The sequence below is a fragment of the Melospiza georgiana genome, chromosome 10 (assembly GCF_028018845.1).
Source record: "Melospiza georgiana isolate bMelGeo1 chromosome 10, bMelGeo1.pri, whole genome shotgun sequence".
NCBI lineage: Eukaryota > Metazoa > Chordata > Aves > Passeriformes > Passerellidae > Melospiza > Melospiza georgiana.
This window is the reverse complement of record NC_080439.1, coordinates 9,262,926-9,286,830: the sequence shown is the minus strand read 5'-3', so window position 1 is coordinate 9,286,830 and position 23,905 is coordinate 9,262,926. Positions and strand designations below refer to the sequence as shown.

Here is a 23,905-nt window from a genome sequence, read left to right as displayed (position 1 = left end):
AGAAGCAACCAGAAATCCCGGTTTCCACAGCCCTCTCCTTCCCCTGAGTGCATGGAGAAGCTCTCGCCCTGCTCACGCCCAGTCCTGCCGCCAGGTCAGAGCGGGACATCCGACGTGAAGAATCCATCATCCCCAAAAGGTCCCAACGCGAGAAATCCATCGTCCCAAAAGGTCCCTGCTGACAAAACGCCAGCAGCGCCCGACCTTCGTGAGCGGGGCACTGCTGTGTCGACAGCGCCCGTGATCCAACGTGAGAGTTGCTGGTGGGGTCACAGCCCCTGTGCCGGGGGACGGCCAGGGCAGGGGGTGGCTGGCCCCGGTACGAGGACACTCCGAGGGTCAGCGGCCGCCGTGAGGGCTCGGCCGAGCCGGTGCTTCCCGCTCCCGCCCCGCGGCCCTGATCCCGGTCCCCACGCCACCATCTCCTCAGTGCTGCTCCCACGAGGGGCAGGCCGTAGAGGCTGAGGAGAAAAGGGCTGCATGGTGCGCCCAGGCACACACCAGCCTGTTTGCGGTGCTACCGCGCTGAGTGGGAGGGACATTTTGTCCTGGAAACGGGGCCCCGTGTCTGTGTCCAGCCGCCGGGCGCGTGTGGGGATGGGGCAGCGGACCCCGGCGCCATGACGCCTCGTGCCGCGACGCCTGGTGCCAGGCGGTGTGGGGACTACCATGGCTTCTCCACAGCTCTCCTGAAGCCGTAGAGAGAAGAACCCCGAGTCAGCGCGGCCCCTAGTAGCCAGGATCAGCGGCCACCGCCCGCGGGAGCCCCTACTCCGGGCCCCCAGCCGGCCGGCGTCAACTCCGCTCCACAGCTCCGCCCCGAGCCGCCTCCGGGTTTTCAAAACCACTTGGCCGTAGACAGACAGGCAGCTCAGCTAATAGGAAGCCGCAAAGCGTCAGTACAGCGTTCGCCTGGCGCTGCTGACCAATCCACACCGTTCGATGCCTATATCCCGCCCTCCGAGGACAAGTTCTGCCTCGGTCTGGCGGCCATGTTGAGTGTGGCAGCCCCGCTATGCTCCATATGGAGGGGCGTTTTTCCCACTCCTTCACCCCTTGATTCGCGCTTTCCACACCGGGGACCATTTACGCGCGGCTCTGTCTCACCCCCGGGGCCGTCGTGGGCGGCGGAGCGGCTCCCAGGGGATGGTAACACCGTGTGGTTGCCCCACGAAGGGCTCTCGGCGCCATCTTGAGTGTGGCTGAGCCCCCTCGCTCGTTGCGTCGGTGCCCTGTTACCCCGCGGTGTAAGGGGGGACCGATGCGGTCGCGGTGCCCGCGGGCGCGGCGCGAGGGGCACGGCCGTATATAACGGGGAGCTGCGGATGGGGAGCGTAGGGAAGCTCCTGGTGCGCTTTAAACCGTGAACTCGCAGAAGGTTGGGGGGGGGGGGGGGAGTAGCAACAGCTTGGGTACGTTTTTTTACTGTAGAATAAGCAAACGGGTGGGAATCCCGCATTTCTGCGCGGCAGGCTGGGCGGGCCGCCCCTCCCCGCTCCCCCCAGGGGCGGCCGCGGTTGTTGTGGCCAAAGTTTCCGCGGGGCGCCGAAAACACAGGGAACGAGGGGGGCTAGCGGGGTACCGAAGGGACGGGCCTGCCCCGGGACCACCGCCGGCCCCGTAGGAGCGCGGCTGGGGGAGGGCAGCGCCGGCTCTCCCGCATTACTCTTATTATTCTTATTTTTAACTCTTATTATTTCCCCTCCGCCCCTCCGCAGGCGCGGCGGGAGCTTCCCCCCCCCCCTCACTCCCGCCCGCCGCCTCACACGGCGGGAGGGGCGGGGCGGAGGCGGCGGGGGCGGAGGTAGCGCGGGGGGGGGCGTGGCTCTGCTCCCCTCTGCGCCCGCCGCGCTGAGACCGAGCACAACTCATCGCCGCAGTGGCGGCGCTCGCCGGCTCCTTTAAGCGGCCGTGCCCCATTGTTTGCACCGCGGCCAATGGGCGCCCGGCGGCCGCGGCGCGCGCGGCCAATGGGGCGCGGCGCGGGGCAGCGCGCGCGCCGCCCCCCGGCTCTATAAGAGGGCCGACGGCGCCGCGTGAGTTCCCACTGGCTCGCGCAAAGCCATCTTGGCATTGTTCTGCCCGCCCGCCCGCGCCGCCGCAGCCCCGCGCGACACAGCCCCGCACGCCCCCGCCATGTCCGACGCGGCCGTGGACACCAGCGCTGAAATCTCCGCCAAGGTGAGGGACCCGCCGCCTCGCGCTCTGCTCCACGGCTTTCCCCCCCCCTCCCCCTCATTTAATTTTTTTTTCCGTGCGATTTCTGGCTTTTTTTTTCCTTTTTGTGTTTTTTTCATCGGAATATTTTCCCCCCCCCCTGCCCGTCCCGCCCCCTCGTTTCTCCCCCTTCCCCCTCCGTCCTTCGCGTTGAAGTTGGCGGCGCGGTGCGGAGCCGGTGCCGCCGCGCTCGCCGTGCGGGGCTGCCAGCGCCGTTCCTTTGTCTACAGTGTGCGGGAAACGTGCTCGCCGCCTTTGCCGGTGCTGCCGAGCCCCGCCGCTCCACGTCCCGCGCCCTCCCGCCTTTCCTTGGGACAGTAGCTGGTCATCCCGCTGCGGAGGGGCTCGAGGAGCCGGGGGGGGGTACACGCACGGCGGTGCCTCGGCACCCGGCAGCGCTCGCTCATTCAATCCGCGGTGCGGGAGCTTGACAGCCCCGTCAAACTTGTGTTCCGCTCGGCCCCGTCCCTGCGGGGGGATGTGGAGGGAAGCGCTCCGGAACATGCACGGGTGGGGGGGGCAGTGTCTGTTGTGGAGTTGCTGCCGAAAAGCGGGGTGGGCGGGTGGTTGCTATTTCGGAGTTGCGCCCGGTTGATGCGGGAGGGGCGTCTGCTGTGGCGGTGTTACCCCTGGAGTGTAGGGGGGGGACAGTTGTTTTTTTGGCGTTACCCCCCGGAAGGACGGGGGGGGGGGGGATTTGCGGTTTAGGTAGTGCCCCGTATTGGGAGTTACTATTTCGGAGGTGAGGGGGAGTAGGGGGTGATCCGGCGTTGTCCCGGGGGGGCTTTTGTTATTTTTGGAGTTACCCCGATGGGGGCACCTCCACAGAAGGAGATGCCCCGATGCGCTAGGGCGGCGGGGCTGAGGGTGCCGGCCCTGGCCCGAGCTCCTCGCAACCAGGATAAGTTTGCGAGACGCTGCTGGAGGCGATGGGAAGCGGCTGGGGAGCGCCAGTACCAGCCGGGAGAGGCTCTCCCGGGAGTCCCCGCTGCGGCTCCCGGCGCACGCCTTTGTCTGCGAGCCGCGGCGGAGCGTCCCCCGGGGGGACTGCGCTCCCCGAGCGGCCGCGGTGCGCCCCGTTGAGCCCGGGGCCACGGCCGGAAAAGTTGCGAGGGGACCGAGCCGGGCCAGTGCGTGGGAAGGTGGCGGGGGACGTGCCCGGTAACCTCCTCACCCTGCGCCCCGGCTGGCCCGGGGTCGCGCCGCTCCCGGGGGAAGCGCGACTGGAGGGGAAAAAAAAAAATCCGACCGGGAGGAGGGTTTATAAAAAAACAACCAACAAAACGCCGTTTCTGGCAGATTTCGATTTCACTTCTGTTTCCCGCTCCCGCAGCCATGCCCCCATCCCGCCTGCCCAGCCTCCGTTCCGGGGCCGCGGCTTGGTCCCCGCCGCCTCCGGCTCTCCCGCTGCCGGGAAGCGGCGAGGCGGGTCGATCCCCATCCTTCCCCGGGGGAACGGGGCCAAGTTTGCCGTTAACCTTCCCCTGCCCTTTTTACCGCGTGCGGGAAGGGGCCTCGTCTCTGGCTCACTCTCCTGGGAGCGGACAAGGGTCCTCGCTGCAGGGCGGGGGGAGGCGCGCACGGCGGCAAGGTGACCCCCCCACACCTCAGAGGAGCGCGGAGGCACCGGGGCCGCTCGCTCTCGTCCCGCCTCGCCGTCCGGAACGCTCCCGGGAGGCGGGGATGGAGGGGGAGGGGGTTCCCGCCCCGCCTCGGCGCCGCCCCCGGCCGGTGCCGCGGGGCGCCCACCACGTGCGGGCCTGAGAGCCGGAGTCCGCCGCGCCGCCCCCGCCGGGACTACAGCTCCCGGCAGCCCGCGGGGCGCCGCGCTGGCCGCCGGCCAATCAGCGGGACGCGGAGAGTGGCGCGCGGTTTGAATGGCGGCCGCGCGCGTGGCGGCGCGGGGGAGCCCCCTGGCGGCGGGAGGCGCGGGCTGCGGCCCTGATGTCCCCCGCTTCCCACAGGGATCCTGCCCAGGGCAGGGCCGGGGACAAGGTAGAGCTTTCCGGGCCGCTGGTATGTGGCTCTGCACCGCTGCTATTCATTCCATAGACAAACAGCCCTGACACACCTATAATTAGAGGCTGTGTCTCAGTCTTGGCGCCGGAGCAGCCCTGCTGCCTGCACCGGCCCTTGGTCTGGACGCTCCTGCACATATCTGTTTGTGTTGGACTGGGAAGGGAAGAGGGAGAATCTGATGCTCTCTGCAACCCTGTTGCTAGCACAAATTTCATGACCTGGCATCGTGATGGTGGTTAAACTGAGAGCATTTTCAGTGATGCAGGAAAGGTCAGGGCTGTAGTCTGTCCAGCTGAAATGCCCAAGAATGAGTTGTTCCTTCACTGGGAGAATTGCTTGCAGTTTGTGAACAACTTGTTTTAAAAGGAGCTGTTGGGCACATTGAGAGGTGGAAATTCTGACTGCTTGACTTGTTCTGTGTTTAACTTGGGTACTGCTTTGTTGCCCTCGTGCCCATGTGCCTGGTGTGATGCAGCAGCTGTAGCCCAGTGATGCATAAGAGGCCAAATGGTTGTGATCAGTCTCCAGGGAACAGGGCAGTGGAAGCCACTGACAGTGTAAAACTGTAGTGGAACTGGGCAGTGTGGAGGAGGTGGCCTGGGATTTGTGTGTAAGCAGTGAAAGGAGGAGGGATCTTGCATGTATGATTTACTCCAGACTCCTGGGTTGGTTTGTTTAGGTGAGGTTCAATCAACAGGTGATGTCCCCCCTAAAGCTTTCTTCCAGGAAAAATCTTTCCTCCGTGCACTGGCAGTCTGTGGGTGCCTCTGGAAATGGCATCTATTTAAGTAACCTGGTGGTCTAAAATGCCTGTGCTGCCTCCCCAGCGCAGTCTGCAGGGCGGTAGAACCCTCCCAGAAGGGAGCAGTGGTCGCCCTAGCAGGGCCAGGGCCGTGCTCTTCCCTCTGTGTTCCCGCGAGGCAGTGGCTCCCTGCCGGAGGTGACAGTGCCGTGGCACCGCCAGGCAGGAGGGGGAGAAGCCACCGCAGTGGAGCAGGAGCTTCCAGCAACTTTTAAACACCTCGTGGTCGCTGCTGAAGCCGCTGTGGCTGTGCTGCTATCCCTGGGGAAGGGCCTCCCTGCTTTCCTTGGCTGGGGTAGCGCTCACTGTGCTGAAGGATCTCGCTCCAGCTGATGGAGGAACAGAAGGGGAGGAGGATGCAAGCAGAGATGCCAGTGTTAAATCCAAGTGTTCTTAATGCGGGAACATAAAGTTGGATCCTTTCAGCCTGTTTGCTGAGCGACTTGGCATGACATTTTGACAGTGATCAATAGCAAAAACACACAAGCTCCCGCTCTGCTCGCGGTGGAGGCTTGAACCAAACTAGCCAGGCACGGCTCTTGGAGCAGTGTAAAAATAGACTTCTTCCCCCACCCCATCCTGTTACACTTCAGGCTGTGAGCTGGATGCTGGAGCCTCCTCTCTGCTGCTGTGAGAAAGACCAGGCGTGTAATGTTTGCCGTATGATTTTCGCTAGGCAGGGCAGGGAGCACAGCCTCTGCTGATGAGTGCCAGGGATCTGTTCCTGCTGGGGAGGCTCTGAGCAGCCGTGGGTGCCCATCCTCTGGACAGGGCTGCCGGCTCTCCGTGGCATTGCAGGAGCTTGCGTGGACTGTGCTAAGATGGGCAATCGGCCAGCTCTGCTGCTGTTGAGCATATATGCAGGCAGCCAGCTCTGTCTGTTTGGGAGCTCAGAGGTGAAACAGAGCAGTCTCTTTTTTAGAGGGCTGCTCTGGCAAGGCTGACTTGGATTGAGATTCGCCCCCATGTTTTCCCGTTCCCAAGGAGGAGCCAGAACGTGGCGACCAAATCACAGAACAAATCTGTATGAAGAGAAACCAGCGCCTGCTCTCGCTCTCAGACTGTGTTTTTCACACCTGATCTGCAGCTTCTCTGACCCAGACACCTGGAATCGGAGTGACTTCTCTGCTTTTCTGCTCCTTCCAGGATCTAAAAGAGAAGAAGGAAGTTGTTGAAGAAACGGAAAATGGCAGAGATGCACCAGCCAACGGCAATGCTGTGAGTATGGCTGCAATCTGCTGGGAGAGGCAGTCTGTACACTAATGGCTTTTTTCTTCTCTTCTTGCTTTTGCTCCAAGTTTGTCCCTAGCACTGTTGAGAGGGGATCCCTGTAAACGGCAGCCCTGAGCCCTGCAAAGCCCTTCAGCCTTTGGTGCTTCACGTTATGTGGACACTCCCAGCCTGTGGGCTGTTCATGTGTGTGCAGAAGAGAAGGGCTGGGCTTGGATTCCCTCCCTGACAGCTGTGTGAGGCTGTCCAGTACCAACCCTTCCCTAGGCAAGGATAAAGAGGAAAAAAATCTTAAAACCCACTAGGATTTACAATGTTACAACCAGTTCAACTGGGAAATACATCATGTACAAGTAAACTGGTTGGTTTCCTCTTTTGAGGTGCTGGGGGGAAATCACTGTGCCACATTTCAATGTGTCATGAGAGCCATTACAGGCTTTGTCTCAAAGCTGCAGCCAGGCCCAAGTTGGGCTTGATCCTTTGTGCCTGGGCAGTCTGGGTTGTGTGGAGGCAGACAGAGGGTGGGATGTGCGCCCAGGGCTCGGGTGGGCTGGTGCTTTGCTGTCGGCAGGAAAGGTGGGAACACCCATTGTGCTGAATGTCACTTCCACCTTCTCCCTTTCCCGGTGCATTTTTTTTAAGTGATGTTTTGTCTTGCCAAGGAGAACGAAGAAAACGGAGAGCAGGAGGCCGACAACGAAGTAGACGAAGAGGAGGAGGAAGGCGGTGAAGAAGAGGACGAGGAGGAAGAGGGTGATGGTAACTTTGTTTGTTCCCCAGCCCCATCCCACGGCGGTGTCCTGCTCTGGACAGCAGGCTCCCGGCAGGCGAAGGCGAGCAGAGAGCAGCATCTCCCCCTCGTGGCTGTGGGCAGAGCGCTCCCGCCAGCCAGGCTCGCTCCTTCCTTGCTTGCCTGAGCCGCCGCTGCTGGGAGTGAAGTCAGCCTTGAATCCCTTCCAGCAGGTTGAGGGCAGATTCCTTCCTCCCTCCCTCGGGCCAGACGGCACCTTACCGCGGCGCTCAGTAAGCGCATTAGCCTTCCGTGCGAGTAGTAAAGTCTGCCCTTGACTCCTGGGAGCGCAGTCACTGCTGCACACACCAGCACTGGCCACTGGGACAGGGACAGCCCTGGGTGGCCTTGCCTTGGCCCAGGCACAGAGGGCGTGTCACCCTGCTTGTTCATGGAGCAGCCCTCTTTCCCAGGCTGGATGCCATGTGGAAATGAGCAGAGGAACCTGTGGCTCTTACCTGATCCTCCATCTGGAGTAGATAGCCTTGCTTTGAATTTTCTGTGGCTGCAGTGTCCTGTGTCTTCCTGACCTGACCCAGCCTAGAAATGGGTTCTGGCAGCAGTCACTTGCCGAATCACTTCTCACCCTCCCTGCTATTATTTTTTTCCCAAGATCTGCTTGGATGAATAACATTGTTTATTTTTATCACTTGTTAAGGCTGGGAGAAAACCTTTCTTGTTATGCTGAGATGAACTCAGGGCCCCTGATTATCTGTTACTAGGTTAATCCCCTGTGAATTTTTGGTTTACGTGCTGACCTACTAACCTGCTGGCTTGTTTTGGGGGATAGGGACAGGGCTGAAAATTTAATGACCATTAAACCAGTGCTCATTCTGAAAGTGTGAGCTGGGAAAGCCACCTCCTTTGGGGTAGCACTCGTCTGAGCAGCCTGCTGTGCCCTTCAGTAGGAATTGGCTCACTAGGAACAACTGGGAATTATGATCCTCTTTACCTTGTGGCTTTAACCCCTGAGGACAGATGCAGCACAGCTGTGTGCTGTCCTGAGCCCATTTAACCCCAGCATTACTTTAGGGTGGGTGAGATGGGGCACACTTGGCTCTCCGTTCTCTCGGGCAGGAGCAGGGAGGAGGATGCGTGTGCTGCAGGCGCGTGTGTGGGGTGGAAGTGTTGCTTGGATACTGCTGTGACAAACCCGGGGAGCTTTGGTCCCGCAGTGCCAGCCCTGCTTTCCCAGCTCACCGAGCGCAGGCACGATTTGGCACCCGGTGCCTCGCGGGGATCCGGCACAGGCTCTGACTGCTGGCACGGGCTCTGTCCATGCTTGCTGCCCTTGGGCGATCCCTGCCTGAGAGCTGCACCTGAGCACTGCAGGAGAGAGATTTAAAGGCAGCAAGTCCAGCTTGCATCAGCTTTTTTAGCCAAGACTTGCAGCCAGACTCCTGGGGTTTGACAGCAGAGGAGAGCTTGAGGGTATATTTTCCTCTCGCATCTCTCCATCCCATCTCATTATTTGCTTTGCTTAAAGCAGCTCAAAGAACTAAAAATGCTCCCAATCAGCTTGGCACTGTCACCTGACCTGCCGGCCAGCCCAGTGCATGTGATGGCTGCTGGGGTGTTGATCCATCGCTGGGAGCTAATCTTGGCCCTTCCTGCTGCATGGGCCACACCGCAGCTGGGCACACGTCAGGAGAGGAGAGGGGAGGATGGGCTGACCTTAATCCCCACGGCTGTCCAGGCTGGCCATACGTGTGGCTCATGGCGGTGGTTTAAAGCCAGCTTACTGGCCTTAACTCTCTAAGTTATAGTAGGGTCTCCTGTTACACAAGAGACTTGTCTCAGCAGCTGAGAAGCTGTTCTGCCTCTGGGCTTGCCCCTGAGCCCCCAAAACTGGCCAAAGGTGATTGACTCCGTTGTTCTGATCCACTGGCCTATTTGAGCTCAAAGTGGGTCAAAGCCCAGAGCTCGCTGCTCATCCTCCTGGCTGGCTGTAAGATAAGTTGGAAGCATTTGTTTGCTGTTCTGATAATTAGAAAGTGTTCTGACTCAGAACTAATGCGTTCTGGCTCTCTTAACTCATTAAAGATGGACTAATAGCTGCGAAGGGAAGCAGAAGTAATCTGGAGTGGTTAGGCAGAGCAGCCACTAGAAAGAGTTTTTTCCCTGCTCTTTTTTTCCCCATTTTGCCGTGATTTCGGCACTTATGGTAGGCGGTGGTTTTGCCATCTCACTGTCTGTGTTACAAATGCAGTGTGAATCAAACTTGAGGCTGCCAATCCTTACTTTCCCTTTGGGCATCCCCCAAATGACCTGACCTACCAGAAAGCCACAGTGTCCTCTGTCACCTCTTCTCCTGAGCAGAGTCTGTGCCACCTGGGTAGATGGGGACATGCCATCACAGTGTGGGGGTGTGCCAGGACTAAACCCAGAGGGGAGGTATTTGAGGTGGTACTGGAGCTCTCCCAGAGGGTCTCACATTTCCTCCCTTTGTACTCCATGCAGGTGAGGAAGAGGATGGTGATGACGATGACGAAGCTGAGGGAGCCACAGGCAAACGGGCAGCTGAGGATGATGAGGTGGGAAGAGAAGGCAGCCCCTTAGAGCCACACATGTCCCCAGAGGGCTTGTGATGGGGGAGAGTGTCAGTGGGGCTAGAGGGGCTGGGCTTAACTCTGGGGCTGGAATGCTTTGCCTGTGTGCTCCCCATGTCTCTCCAGGGACACAGCCCAGTTCTGTTTATACACTGGCCTGGTTAGGGGGGTGTCTGTTCCTGCCCAGCCGAGCCCTGGCCCTGGGCTGGGGAGACCTGGAATGCTCATGGCAGGCCTGGGTGGGAGAACTCAGGGGCTCCCTGAGAAGAGAGGATTTTGCCTGAGGGAGGGAAACACCTGTGGTGCTCAGACCTTGTCCCTGAGGCAGGAGAGGGACCCCAAACTCCCCAGCCTCACTCCCTGCCTGGGGGTGACTCCTGCCTGCCACCAGCAGCCCCAGTCCCCATCCCCTCTCCTGACAGCTTTGCTTTCCCCCTAGGATGACGACGTCGATCCCAAGAAGCAGAAAACCGATGAAGATGACTAGGCAGCAATTTTTTTTTTTTTTTTTTTTTTTTTTTTTTAAATAAGGAGGAAAACAAACCAACAAAAAAGGCCAGCGCGTCCTCTTCACCCTTGGGTCTCCCCTGGGGACCCCCGTTGCAGCCCCCTTTCCCTCACACAGCCCTTCCTCCCCCCTCCGCCGTGGTCATCCTCACCAAGTAGAGTGAACCCCGTCCCCGCCCCCCGGCGCGGCGCTGCCACTCAACGAACATGGAAATGATTCGCCCGTTAGCGGGGAGAGAAAACCCCCCTTCCCCACAAACCCTCTCCCCCCCGAGCACCAAAACTTCAAGGCCCTGCTTTCTTTCTTAAAAGTACTTTAAAGGAGAATTTGTTTGTATTTTTTATTTACATTTTATATTTTTGTACATATTGTTAGGAGGTCCGCCATTTTTAAGTGATCTCGGATTGACCAAAAGGGGGGCTTTGAAGTGTATATCTCTCTTGTTACCTATCTCTGACTTTACTTGTGGTGTGACCAGGCCCAAACCATTATCTCAAAGGAGAATAAAGCAAAACCTTGTAAAAAAAAAATTAAAAAAGACAAAAATGCAAAAAAAAAAAGAAATTACAATCTTATTCTGAGCATTCCAGTAACTTTTTTTGTGTATGTACTTTAGCTGTACCATAGATCGTGGTTTGTATGAGGTGGCAAGGCCAAAGATAAAAAGGTTTTCTTTTTTTTTTTCTGTCTATGAAGTTGCTGTTTATTTTTATTTTTTCTTTTTTTTTGGCCTGTTTGATGTATGTGTGAAACAATGTTGTCCAACAATAAACCGGAATTTTATTTTGCTGAGTTGTCCTAACAAGGCTGCCTCCCAACTGCTGCTTTTTGTTTTAGTTTTTATTTGTTTTAGTTTTTTATTTCTTTCTTCCCTTCTTTATCTCCTTTCTTTCTTTGCTTTGGATGTGGGCTGGGAAGAGAGAGAGGGCTGCAGAGTGTTGATGGGGAGGTCTGGGGGCTGTGCTGTCCCCCTGTGGCTGTGGTGGTAGGGGAGGCAGGGTCTTTCCATGGCTGTATTCCTGTGGAGAGCTGCACCGGTGTCCCCAGCATGGCCTCTGCATGATCCTGCATGCTCTGGCTGCCCTTGGCAAGAGGTAGGGATGGGTTAGATTGGGAAACATGGACAGGGAGTGTGGGGGCCTGGGTATGGTTTGCTCAGCAATTCTGTCTGCAGCCAAATTTGTTGGGGATTGTTTGCCTTGTGTAGTGGGGATGAGAAACCCATCCCCAAAATGCTTCCTTGCAGTGTCTGCTGCAGGTGATGGACCCCTGGTTGTGGGGTGGGGAGAGCTCAGGCCACGAAAATGCCTTCCCTCCCTTGGGGCTTGAGTATTGCTGGCAGTGGGGCAGGAGTCAGTGTCAGCAGGGATTGGATTCAGATAGAGCTGGTCCTGGGAGATGCTCCAGCCTGCACTGGTCACCCAGCAATTTCTGGGGTGCCAAGTTCAAGGTTTTGGTAGTGGGACTCGGGGTAGATAGGTCAGGGTTGTCTGTGCTCTAACATACCAAAATGGCCTTAACTTAGCCTTAGCCTCTGCTGCTTTGCTCCTAACCTTCCTCCAACTCATTTTTCCTCCCTCCTCCAGGGTGTTGGAGCTTGGAAAAGCTCAGCCTGCTCTGCCAGGTGTGTGGAGTTCGTTTGCAAGAACCTGCTCTGTATCTGCTCCCAAACCCTCGCCCTGGCTCCAGGGAGTCCCCTTTCCCTGCTGATCCAGGCTGTGCCAGAGCCTCACCAGATGGTCTCGTTTCCTCCTCTCACGCTGCAAGCCCAGCAGTCAGTGTTCAGATGCTGGGGCATGATTCATCTTTTAGTTTCTTTTTTATTTTTTTTTTTAAGAAGAGGAACCAGTGTGCATTTAATGCACTGGCTGCAAGGGTCACAGCCTCTCCTGATGCCCAGGAGCAGCCAGGTCATTTCCTCTGCACTTACACCTTAATTATCCAGTGAATGGTGGTGCTGCCTGATTGCTTATCAGATTTACTGCCTCCAGGCACAGGCCCCTTCCAGCCCTGCGGGGTGAGGGGAGCTGTGGCAGGGCTGGAGGCAGCACTAGGTTTGGTATTCCAGTCCTCCCATGGGATGGGACATTCTGGGAGTGGCAAACGGTGCTGCTCAGTGCCACCGTGCTGCTGGGTGGGGCTTTGGTGTGCAGTGCTGGGAGTCGCGTCCACATCCTCGGGTCCTCACCACGGCTGCCCCATGCGTGGCTCCTGCATCGTGAGGGGATGAGTGCTCTCGGTGCAAGACTCAAGCTGGTACTTGTAGATTTGCAAGGCAAATTATTCAAATAAGCTTCTGCAGCTGCGTAGAGAAGAGCTGGCTCCAGATGTCCCTGCAATGTGGGGACTCTGCACACACAAAACTGGTGTGAGGGCCCAGGGCTGGAGAGGGGGAACAGTGGGGGAGCAGTGGCCTTACAGTCCCCATTGCACAGAAGGACTTGTCTGCTCTGCAGCCCCACAAAACCCTGGTGGTCTTGGGTCATAGGGTCCATTTTGGTGTGGGGTGAAACTGGAGACTGCCCCAGCCTCCCAGGTGGGCACACTAATGTTGGGTAGCGCATGGAGCAGCCAGGGGTGTGGGGGCAGGTCAGAGTGACTCCCAGCCCCACAGCCCCTGCCCTATACCCGGCAGCTGTGAGCCCTGCAGCCAGCGGGATGGAGAGGGCAAACCCCAGTTCCTCGCCCCACGTGCCCTGGTGTTTCTGCACCCCATCTCCACCCCTCGCGGCTCAGCCCCAGTGGCTCTGGCTGCCCCTGCTGCCCCATGGCCTGGGGGCGCTCTGGCAGTGCCAGGGCAGGGCTGAGCTGAGGCACAGCTCCGTGCACGGATCCTCGCAGGGATCCCAGCCCCAGCCAATCCCCACGTGGCAGCTCAGCTCACTAGCCAATCCCGTGCTGCCACCTGGCCCTTCCTCCCTCATGCTGCCTCCACCAATCACAACCAAGCAACATTCTGCTCTGACCAATCATGTGCTGCCACCTGGCACTATGCCACAGCCAACCACGTGCTGCCACTTGTCTCGGCTGCTGTCTCACCCCTGCAGCAGCCGCCCACCAATCACAGTGCGAGGGGGGCTGCATTGAGCCAATCAGAAGCTGCTGCCTGCCTCTGGCCTGGCTAATCAGGGGCAGCCACACCCTGCCAGGAGCTATAAAAGCCCTTCAGCTCCGGGCCTGTCCCAGCAGTCGGGGTCATTCCAGGATGGAGGACCTGTGGTCCTTTTGGAAAAGGCTCCCACCTGCAGGGTCCTGGGAGGATGTCGGTGGAACACGGTGGTTTTGTGGTGCCCAATGCCACGGGGGCTGAGTGAATCCAAAACGCTCGAGGGACTGCCCACCTGGGTAATGTCTTGGGACAGGGGCCAGGAGCAGCAGGTCCCCCCAGCAGGAGAAGGCTTGCAGGAGTTGTGCCAGCTGAAGGTGCTTGTGAAGAACTTGGAGATGTTTTCCTGAGGAGTCAGCCTTGTGCCAAGGTCTGCCCACTGGGAGCTGGAGAGTCCCACCTGCCTTAATGTTCAGGAGATGATCCCAGCTCTGCCTGGAGGCCTGAGCTGGGCTCTGTGGGGGCTGATGACGCAGGGCAGAAGGTGAAGAGCCCGCAGCCATGGTGTGCCTTCAGGCGGGAGCAGTGCTGGGGCCCTCACCCAGAGGTGTCACAGGTCACATGTTCAGCTGGGACCTGCAGGGCACAAGTGCCAGTGCCGCCCGTCACCTGCAGACACCTCGTGTTGGTTGTGAGGGATCCGAACCCTGCTGAGCTGCTGATCACGCTGCTCCTGGAGACTGTGGAGGCAAGTGGATGGAGCTGTCCTCAGGTGGATGCTTACCTCTGAAGATGGGTGAGGTGGCTCCCACAGGAACTATCGGGAGAGCTGCAGGAGGGAGCATCAGGAGAGCCTCGTATGCACCAGGAGGGACCCAGGCTGTGCCCATGTGCTCCAGTGGCCACTGAAACCAAGGGCAGGCCTTCTGAGGATTCTGCTGTGTCCAGACCTCAGCTGAAGCCATTTTGTGTGGCTCAACAACCAGGTGGACTGAGAGCAGCTCCCACGTGGTTGGCCTGATGCACATCACTCCAGAGGAGGTGTCCTGCCATGGGTCACGGCCAGCAGAACCACTGGAGCTGAGCCCATGCCCTGTGGACAGCTGGACTGAGCCTGGCCTGGCACAGCTGCCTCCATCCTGACCTGCCCATGGGGGGTTTGTTGTCCTGCACCAGCTGTAGCTTTTGGTTAGCCTCATCCAAAACTTCTTGTTCCATCTTGACAACCCTCATGAAATTTGTAGCACCTTGGGGGCTCGGTGGAGAACCTGCCTGTGGAGGATGCAGGGCTTGGACTGCGGGCAAGACACAGGCTGGGGTTGGTTACTGCTGCAGTTTGTGTCTGGGCAAATAATTGGCATCAGCTTAAGAGACTGATGAGTGAAACTGCCTCCCAGGTGTGATTCCTCAAGCTCACAAACACAGAAGCAATTTTGAGTGGTTGCTGTTGAGAATAGGCACAAAGAGCTGTTCCTGTGGTGGAGCAATTGCCACCTGGCTCAGGATGTGAGGTGTCCCATTGGAATAGACCCCTCAGGAGTGGGCTGTGGAAGGCCAGGGCCTTGGCCAGTCATGCCTGGTATGACTGTATGTGCCTCCTCAATGGCTCAGGAATGTTTGTGCAGTTGCCTCAAGAGCTGCCTGGTGTGGGCAGGAAAGACCAGCCCAGGCTGGAGAGCAGAAGTGAGACATCTCATTGCTGTCTCATCCCTGGCTGCTGTGTCCCCACAGCCTGTCCCCCTCAGTGAGCCAGGGCAGTTCTGTCCCTGGGCCCTGAGGTGGCTGTTGGAAGGACCTGGCTGTCCCCAGCCCAGTAGAGGTCCTTGAGCTCTGAAACCCAGCTGGATGTTGGCCCCCACTGCCAGATCTTCTTGGGGCCACCAACTCAATCCTTTCCCCCTCTGGGGGTGGGAGCCTTGGAGAGGGAGCAGAGCTGGGCTGCCTGGAGCTCCTCCTGTGCAGATCCTGTGAATCCTCCATCCTTGTGCCCATGGCTGCTCCACCTTCTCTGGCTGAGCTGGTCCTCTCCAAAGGGCTGAGACAGCCCCTCAGCTTTGCAAACCCTGCTGAGGGCTGTGGCTCCTGTTCAGGGCTGGCTGGGGAGCCCCAGAGGGAGGGGTGGTGGACAGGCAGGGGTTGGTGGGCTCAGACCCACTCCACAATGCTGTGCTGGGTGTGGGCCAGGAGGAGACCTTGGAGTAAGCGTCCAGTGCTGTCCTTCAGAGCAGATGTGGACCTGGAGAGGATCCTGCATTCCTTTTCTAAGAAAGCACAGTGCAAGTGGAACAGCTGGGGGTTGAGAAAGCACAGGCTGATTTGCTCTTGGAGAACCCACAGGGATGAACCTTTACATGTGTCCTTTCCCATTCAGGGAGAGGCCTGAAGATGAGGGGCTCTGCCTGGCTGTTGGGTGGGATGTGGGTCCTCCAGGCACAGGATCTACAGGCAGAGGAGGGATGTGGCTCTAAATACCCTGGCTGGAGTGGCAGGGAGTGTGGTCCTGCACGGGGCTGGACACCAAGCAAGGCCCTAAGGGCTCACAAGGGCTCAGAGCAGCTGCTGTGGGGTGCAGCCCCTGCAGGGATGGAGCAGTGCAGGCTGCAGAGCTAATTCTGGTTGAACCAAACTGCAGCAATTACAGGGGCTGGCTGGTTTGGGGCAAATCCCCCTTATCCCCACTCCCAGGGTGAGGATGTGCTGCTTCCCTGGGGACACCCCCAGCCCAAAGCTCCATCCCCGGGATGGGCTGTGGAACAAGGCTGCAGCTCTGGAGCAGCGTCTGGGGAAGTGAGCAGCAGGCAGGGCAGGACTGTGGGACTCTGCCATGGGAAGAGATGAGCATGGGACACCAAGCAGGGACTGGAGCAGGTGCTCCCTGCACTCTGTGCAGCTCCGTGGGATGGCCGTGGGCACCCCTCAGAGCTGGCCGGTTCCCAGCAAAGGCAGGGGACTGTGTGTGGCCTCGGGGAGCCCCACCGGCCTGTCTGGGGACTTGTACATCCCCAGCTTGGCAGGAACGTGGTCGAAGGAGGATGAGGGCAGGCGTGAGGCACGGAGGTGTCGGTGCCTGTGGAGATGCTGGGACACCTCATCCCAGCTCCGGGCTGGCCGCGGGAACTCCGTGTCCAGCCCAGAGGTGGGGTCGCTCCTCTCGTGGGGCACGGCTGGTGGCACGTCCCATCCCGGGTGTCCCGCCAGCACCTCGGGGGCTCTCCCGGCTCCGGGCGAGGCGGTGACCGCTCTCCCGGTCCGGCAGCAGCGGCAGCATCAGCGCTGTCTCGCAGCTCCATCTAGCGCTGCGGGATGGGCACGGCCCCGCTGCCCCCGCAGCCGCCGTGGCTGTCCCCCGCCCTGGGTGGCGCTGCCAAGGCCAACCTGCCAGGAGAGCCGGCCAGGCTGGTGGTGACGGGGATGAACAGGCGGCACAGCGTGGCTGCTGGCCCGGGGCAGCCGGAACTGCCTCCCCTGAGCTCCTGCTCTGTGCCAGGGAATTTCCTGCAAGGATTCCGGGAAACGTCGAGGGGCGCAGACGTTCCCAGTTCCTGAGCCAAATGTATCTGGGCTCAGCTGCCGGGTTTGCCACCTCCTCCCATGGAAATTGGGCCTCTGCCCTCTCCTTGGAACACTTGCTTCTCTATCAGCCAGGTGGCTCCAGCTCTGTCAGTGCCTCACCCTCGGGGCCTTCACGTCACTCCTGCATCCCCTGCAGTTTCTTGGGGCCCATCTTCCATACCTGGTGAGAGTGTGATTCCTTTCCACAGCTTGTCACTGTTCCCCTTTCCCACATGCAGGGCAATGTCAGACCTTTCCAGCCTGGCTTTGGGGACGCCAGGATCCCAGCACCATTACAGGGTCCTCTCATCCCCTTGCTCTGTGTCCCCTGCTTGTCTCAGCCTGTCACTCCTTCTGGGTGCCTGCCACTCTCCACACCCTGCCTGGCACTGAGGTGCTGGGGGAGCAGGCAGGATTCTGGCGTGGGGGGGTGGTGCAAGAAGGATTTTGGCTCAGAGCTGGATGCCATAAGAATGGAATGCTCTTCCAAAGGGGCTGTGGTGATGGTTGGCCCCTCTCTTGGAGCACTGCAGATGTGGCTGTCAGACCTGACCTGCAGCGGGGTGAGGCAGCTGCTGAGCCCAACAGGGATTGCAGCCAGGTCCTGTAGCACTGAGGGCTGGTGGGCAGAGGCTCCCTAGGGCAGGAGGAATTGCCACCTTGCACTGAAAAAAAGGGTGCTTTGAATCCTGTATTTGCTCCAGCTGCCCTCCTCCTGTCGTTGGAGAGAGATGGAACTGTGCTCAGGTCACCTGGCAGTGAAATCCCTGTGTCTGAGTGGATGAGTGCCTGCCTGGGGCTCTGCCTACTCTGATTTGGCAGCTCAGGGGTGGGATCTGTGCTCACAAAGAGGAGCAGAGGACTCAGACTCACAAAGAGGAGCAAAGGACTCAACCTTCCTAGGCCTCCTGTCTCCTCCCAGTGCTGCTGAACTGGATGGCAGTGGATGTGACGGGACGAGATGTTGCTGAGCCCGTTGTCACCGCTCTGTGCCCGCTGTCCCCTTGCCCTGCCCGTTGTCACCGCTCTGTGCCCGCTGTCCCCTTGTCCTGCCCGTTGTCACCGCTCTGTGCCGGCTGTCCCCTTGTCCTGCCCGTTGTCACCGCTCTGTGCCCGCTGTCCCCTTGCCCTGCCCGCGCCGCCGGCACCTGCGGGAAGGTAAGAGTAGCAAAGCAGACACCGAACATAACGTGGCCCTGGGCTGTTTGTGCGCCTTTTGTTCGGCAGCAGCTTTCATGAATCAGCTCATTAAGCGCATTAGGGTGGCTCTGCCTCTCCGCCTGAGCCTTGTTTGGGCGGGGCAGATTTGGGGCGCGGGGCAGATTTGGGGCACGGGCCAGGAGGCCCGGTGGCTTTGCCGGGCGGGCAGGCAGCTGAGGGCTCCCAGAGCAGCCCTCAGGGTGAGTGACAGCCTGGAGAGCTGCTGGCCATGGGTGCTGAGGGTGTGAGAGCGTGGTGAGTGCTGTGGAGAGCGGGAGCCGGCCCAGTTCTCCTCACCTTGATGGCAGCACACAGGGAAGGGTCACTCACACCCAGTGCAGGGCCCTGCTCCACAGCCAGCCCTGCAGCCTATCGTGGGGTGGTCCCATTGCCATCAGCCGTGCCTCAGGGACCCTTATGGTGTGATGGACCCCAGAACTATGCAGGGAACTCCCATGAAGCCAAAAGGCTGTTGTGCATCACCCTCCTCCCTCGCTGCTGTGCAACAGCCCAGCTTGGAGTGCTCCCAGGCCAAGCCATGGCTGGAGGGTGGTGAGGATGGAGCTTCACCCCAATGTCTGTGTGCCAGTCCCCCGAGCTGTGCTCAGCTCTCTCCAGTTCCTGATGTGCCTCCGTGGGCCCTGGCTGCATGCCGGGCTCTGCTCTCACCGCTGGGTTTCCAAGGCTGCCAGGGCGGCTCACGGCCCTCTCGAGGTGAGGGACGAGACCCCTGCGGCGATTTCCAGTTGGCAGGAGCACGTTCTCTCCCCGAGGCTCCAGGAAGAAATGCCCCGGCTGGGAGGCACCAGTGCCCGCTGTGGGAGCCATCGAGGCTGAACACCCCGGGAAGGCCGCGGCTGCCGGCCGCGAGTCACCACAGCAGCAGTGGCTGCCACACCCAGCCGGGCCGTGCCAAAGGCTCCAGCAGGCACCTGAGGCAGCAGCTCCAAGCGAGCCAGGGCTCTGTGAGTGGCCTGAGCTTTGGGCAAGGCCCTGCCTAGTGAGAGGCTCCTCAGGGGCCTTAGCCAGGTCCTGTCCTTGCCAAAGTTGCCTCTCTTCCACCACGGAGCTTTTCCCTCATGCAGAGCCCTGCTTGTGTAGCTGGCATGGGGGTGCTTTGTGGCCCAGAGCTGCCTGCCGAGTCTGTGAACTTCCAGATGGGAACTGATTTGGTAAGTAAGAGAGGGAATCACTGTGTTGGTCCTCGCACTCACTTGTGACCCCCAGACTTTGCAGAGGGTGGCATGAGGATGCCCTCAGGTTGCAGTCAGAGCTGCCACAGGGACATGAGTGGTTGGTGGCAGTGGTGACATATGCATCCCTGACTTCCTGCTCCCCTCTCTCGCTTTCCAGCCCCGCTTTTCCCTTCACTGGCACCTTTGCTGTCCCACGCAAGGGAGCCAAGATCTGACTGTGCCATGCTTGGGCCCTGGGCACGGAACATGCCCGTGTCTCTTGCCCCTTCTCCCACGACTGCCAAATCCCATCAGCCCCACAGGGCAGGGTGCCTGGGCCAAGAACGGGCTCCTGCTCGGGACACCCTGGGGCCCTTTGCCTGGGTTTCGGGTGGTGGCTGCTCGTTCCCCAGTGTCACCCTGCCCTGCGGCCCGGCCCGGCCCGGCCCGGGAGAGGCGGTTCGGGACCAGGAGCCGGTGAGCTGCTCCGGCTGTTCCGCACGGAGCCACTGGAGGGCGGCAGTGACCCACCATGGCGGGGCCCGCCGGCTGCGGCCGGGCGGGCTGGGCAGACCGGGCAGACCGGGCAGGGCGGGCGCGGGGGGAAGGGGCTCCGGAGGCCCCCCCGGGCCGGCTCAGGCCCCGCGTCCCTCCTGGACCCTCTTCCAGCGCTGCTCGCCCGGCGGGAGCCTCAGCCACGCGGGTCGGTGGCTGCTTGGAGCCCCGCGGAGCCTCCAGCGTGAGCAGCCCTGCAGGGAGCCGGGGAGGATAAGCGGGTGTGGGAATTCCCAGTTTGTCTCACAGAATGATGTGGGTTGGAAAGGACTTTTAAAGGTCACCTAGTCCAACCCCCCTGCCAGGAGCAGGGACATCTGAACCAGGTCAGGATCAGTGGATCAGCACCTGATCAGAACCGGGTCAGGTGCTGATGCACGGACTTGACCTGAAATGGGGCAACCTGTTCCCGTGTTTTACCACTCTCACCCTAAAAAATTCCTTCCTTATATCTATTCTAAACTGACCCTCCTTTAAAGCCATCACCCCTTGTCCTATAGCTACGGGCCCTACTAAAGAGTCTGTTCCTGTCTCTTACAGTCCCCTACAAATACTGGAAGGCTGCAGAAAGGTCTCTCTGGAGCCTTCTCCAGGCTGAACAACCACAGCTGTCTCAGCCTATCTTCACTAGAAAGCCCACCCTTCCCTCTGATCATTTTTGGGGCCTTCTTTGGACCTCCTCCATCAGGTCCATGTCTTTCCTGTACTGACACCTCAGGGCTGGATGCAACACTCCAGGTGGGATCTCACAAGAGTGGGGTAGAGGGGGAAAATCATCTCCCTTGACCTGCTGGCTGTGCTGCCTTGGATGCAGCCCAGGATACGACTGGCCATTAGAAGGAAAAGGCAGCAGGGTAGACTCAGACCCACTGGGAGCATCTGTCCCTGTGCTCTGGGTCAGTCCTTGGTTGTAGCTGAGCTTGGCAGAGGTGGTGCCTGCTCCCTGTCTCTGCTGGACCCCTCCTCTGTGGGTCTAGCAGGGTGTCTGCCCTACAACACAGACAGCTGCTCTCAAGACCCTCAACCTTTTTCACTTTTCCTTTTTGGATACCTCTGTGTCTCCCCTTGGACAGAGTCCCACCCTCAGTGGCTGTGGTCTGTGCTGGGTGCAGTTTTGGTTGGTGTCTGTTTGAAGGCTGGCCTGGGATGGTCACAGTGCTGACAAGACACTGCCCTGCAGGTGCTCCAGGCTGGGATCCATCACTGAGGTCTGGTGAGAGTTGCTCTCATGGCTAATGGGGATTAATGGTCCAACTTCAAACCCCCTAAACAATATTTACTCTGTATCCCTCCCACACACACCCAGTGGCTGAATCCAGGATGTGAAATGATGCCTTTCATTTCCCTGTGGCTCTGAGGATCTCCAGCCCAGCAACAGGACAGGCTGACCAAGGCACTGAGTGATTACACAGCTGCCTGTGATGTTCAGGAGCAGCAGCTGGAGAAATGTGTGACAGAAAAAGTGCTGCTGTCACTGAAGCCTCCCCTCGTGGGGAGTGTTGGTGTCAGTGGAGCTCCAGGGAGCCCAGCCCAGCACGGGAGTGGTGCTGTGGGCTCAGGGGAACCTGAGTTTTCCAGAAGGGCTTGAGTGTCCCCAGGCACTTGGAAAAGCACAATAGTGTGCAGTGCTGCTTGAGAAACTGGTGACAAGGGGACAATTGGCCCCAAGGGATTAACAGAGGGGAGGCCAAGGAGAAGCCTTGGTCAGAGAAGTCAGGACACCTTTCTGATGAAGCCAGCTGGAGGAAGAGCACAGAGAGGGGGGTTGTGGAAGGGGCAGAGCAGTGGAAAGCTCTGTTCTGCTGCTGGCTTGAGTGATGGGAGTTTGTGCCTGCTGAGGTACATTTTTGTAACAGAAAGGAAAACACACAAAACTGACATTTCTTCCCTTCTTTGGACGGTAGGAATGTTTTAATTGAGAAATTTGTTTTAATTACATTAGGTGATATCACAGTCTATTTTACAAGTTTGGGGTAAGAGGATGTGTGGACCAGTTACACAGAAATCCAGCGAAAGGATAAAAATCTACAACATGAGAAAAATGAAAAGGTTAACTTAACCCCAAAATAAAAGCATCGAGAGTTTGGTGTGAGTGGAAATGGGAGATTATACCAGGGTCCAGAGAAGTAGAAAGGATGAGACTAACACAAATTTACAGTATTGTTCTGCATGACCACCGTTTGCCTGTGTTCAGAGACAGCCTCTCTTCCTGAGGGCATCGCTATGCAGCTGGCCCCGTCTCTGAGGATTTGGTCTGGTCTTGTCAGAGAAGAAAGCAAAAGAACTGATGGGCAAAGGTCACAACCCACGCTGAGCTGGTCCCCAGGGTCACTGCCTACAGGAGTGTCTTCCACTGGATAGTCGGGGGGGTTCTGCACCAAGAACTGTATGGAGGAAAACTAAAACAGCTCCAAAAAGCCCCATCTCAAACGTAGAAAAGTCTCACTCTGGAAGTGCTTACGAGAAGATCGTCATCATAGAATTTGGTTTCTATAATAACATTACCACTGCAGGAGGAAAGGAGGAGAAAGGTGTTAGAAGGAGGCATGGACAGTGATTGCTCCTCTCCACGCTCTCACAAGCCTGGGCTCACACCCTGACCACTCCACAACCTCATTTCTCTGGTTTGGAGCAGTGGTCAGGGTCGGTCAGGACTCAGGGATCTCCCAAACACATTCCTGTGTGGAATGTTCCCCCCATCCCTCCCCTGTCTGAGCACTCTGAGTACTCAGGTACTGCTCACCCTGCAGAGTGCTCAGACAGCAAACTCCTGCTCACTCCCACTGCTAAAAATAAACCAGCAGTCCCAGCACCTTTAGGGCCCTGTCTCCTGCAGGAATTGTGAAAACCAATGGGAATTATTTTTTTATTCTCCTTCTCTGTCCTCTAGTGCTGAGCAAGCTACATCAACCAACATGTCATTTCCCTGAAGAAGTGCTTAAATGCAAAGGCACAAGCATATTTTATACAAACAGCAATGGAAATGTGGATTTGGGTGTGAAAGAAGCTCTGGAGATTTAACTTGCTGACTTCTGAGATTTTGGTACATAAATTTAGAACTCTGGGACCATTATAACACCTGGACACCTAAGCAGTGTGATCTGACCTTATCTAAACAACCTGGACCTTGAAAAGCAAAGCAGCAGTTCTACCTCCACTGTGGCTCTTGGTGTATGTAACACTGGACCTGCTAAGAGTGTAAGGTTTTGTTGTGGTGTGGACAATGCTTGAACTGAAAATGTCAGGTAATGTCCTCAATCTGATACTTGCTCATCTTGGGAACTCTTCATGCACAGTGCCTTGGTTAGCACCAAGGATCACATCTCCATTCTCTCCTGGTTTGGAAACACCAAGACAAACCTGAGGTCTTTGGGAATATTAAAAAATGAGGGGGTCTCCAAATCTTGGCAGCTGTAAAATGATGACTTCTTTGGGCCACAAATTTCCCTTTGGATTTCTTTGGGCTGGGGCATTCTACTGAAAAGCCTCAAGAATGACTTTAGGATACCTCTATAAATAGGAGAGAGAGATCTGGGCTCCCCACTGCAGGGAACAAATGGGACATTGGAAAATACTCAAGGTCATTTGAAAACTAACTTCTCTTGATTCCCAGTCCTGAAAACATCTTGAACTCCGGAGATGATCAAAAGCAACTTGTCAGGTGTCTTTGTTTCTTTATTCTGGTTCCCAAATCTGGCTCCTCCTGTACTGACAGTGCCCAGTTCTGGGAGCTGAGGTGTGTGCAGCACCTCCAAGGTTCTGAGCAGGCTGTGCCAGGAGCACTGCTGGAACACTGGTGCTCTCCTCCAAGCCCACTCTCTTTGAAACATGCTGTGAATGGCAATCAGTGATGGTAGCTCCCATCCCAGTGCCTTCTCTGTGTGACTGGCTTTGCTCCAGACAGGGAATGAGAGGGAAAATGCTGGAGAGGGAGATCTTCCAGAGGACACAGTGACCTTGCTGCTCCCTGCTTGCCTCCTGCTGGCAGCAGGGCTCCCAAACCCTTCTGTGCCTGGCACTGCTCTCCTTGTGTGCTTGCCAGCACCCATCCAGCACTGCAGGGAGGATGGTTACCCTTCCCAAGGCCTCCCTCCAGGAGCCTTTTCCATTATCCCCCCAAGCTGCAGCCCACACCACTGTGACACATCTGAGGCATCCCTGCCCTGCTCAGGAGCCCTTGTGCACACAGAGCCAGGAGCAGACTTTGTGGGGAGGCTGTGTGAATCTTCCTGCAGGTGACTGTAAAATGACTGACTCCTACC

At 58.3% G+C, this 23,905-nt stretch overlaps 2 protein-coding genes across 5 annotated transcripts in view; one reads left to right on the top strand and one right to left on the bottom strand.

Annotated features, from left to right (window-relative positions):
* Positions 1-2,034: 2,034 nt before the first annotated feature.
* Positions 2,035-10,920, top strand: PTMA (prothymosin alpha). 4 transcript variants are annotated; one of them, XM_058031379.1, is made up of 5 exons: positions 2,035-2,181; positions 6,185-6,256; positions 6,931-7,027; positions 9,519-9,592; positions 10,047-10,920. In XM_058031379.1, the coding sequence occupies exons 1-5, from the start codon at positions 2,137-2,139 to the stop codon at positions 10,092-10,094; spliced, it is 336 nt and encodes a 111-aa protein (XP_057887362.1). In that variant the 5' UTR covers positions 2,035-2,136; the 3' UTR covers positions 10,095-10,920. The 4 variants fall into 4 exon arrangements, with proteins under 4 accessions (XP_057887362.1, XP_057887363.1, XP_057887364.1 ...); XM_058031380.1 differs by having other exon boundaries at positions 2,036-2,181; positions 6,934-7,027; XM_058031381.1 differs by having other exon boundaries at positions 2,036-2,181; positions 6,931-7,021.
* A 10,598-nt stretch (positions 10,921-21,518) lies between these two features.
* Positions 21,519-23,905, bottom strand: part of PDE6D (phosphodiesterase 6D) — a 34,605-nt gene continuing 32,218 nt past the window's right edge. Inside the window, exon 5 of the mRNA XM_058031434.1 lies at positions 21,519-22,150. Coding sequence (XP_057887417.1) covers positions 22,069-22,150 — 82 coding nt within the window. The 3' untranslated portion in view covers positions 21,519-22,068. The remainder of the gene's footprint in view (positions 22,151-23,905) is intronic.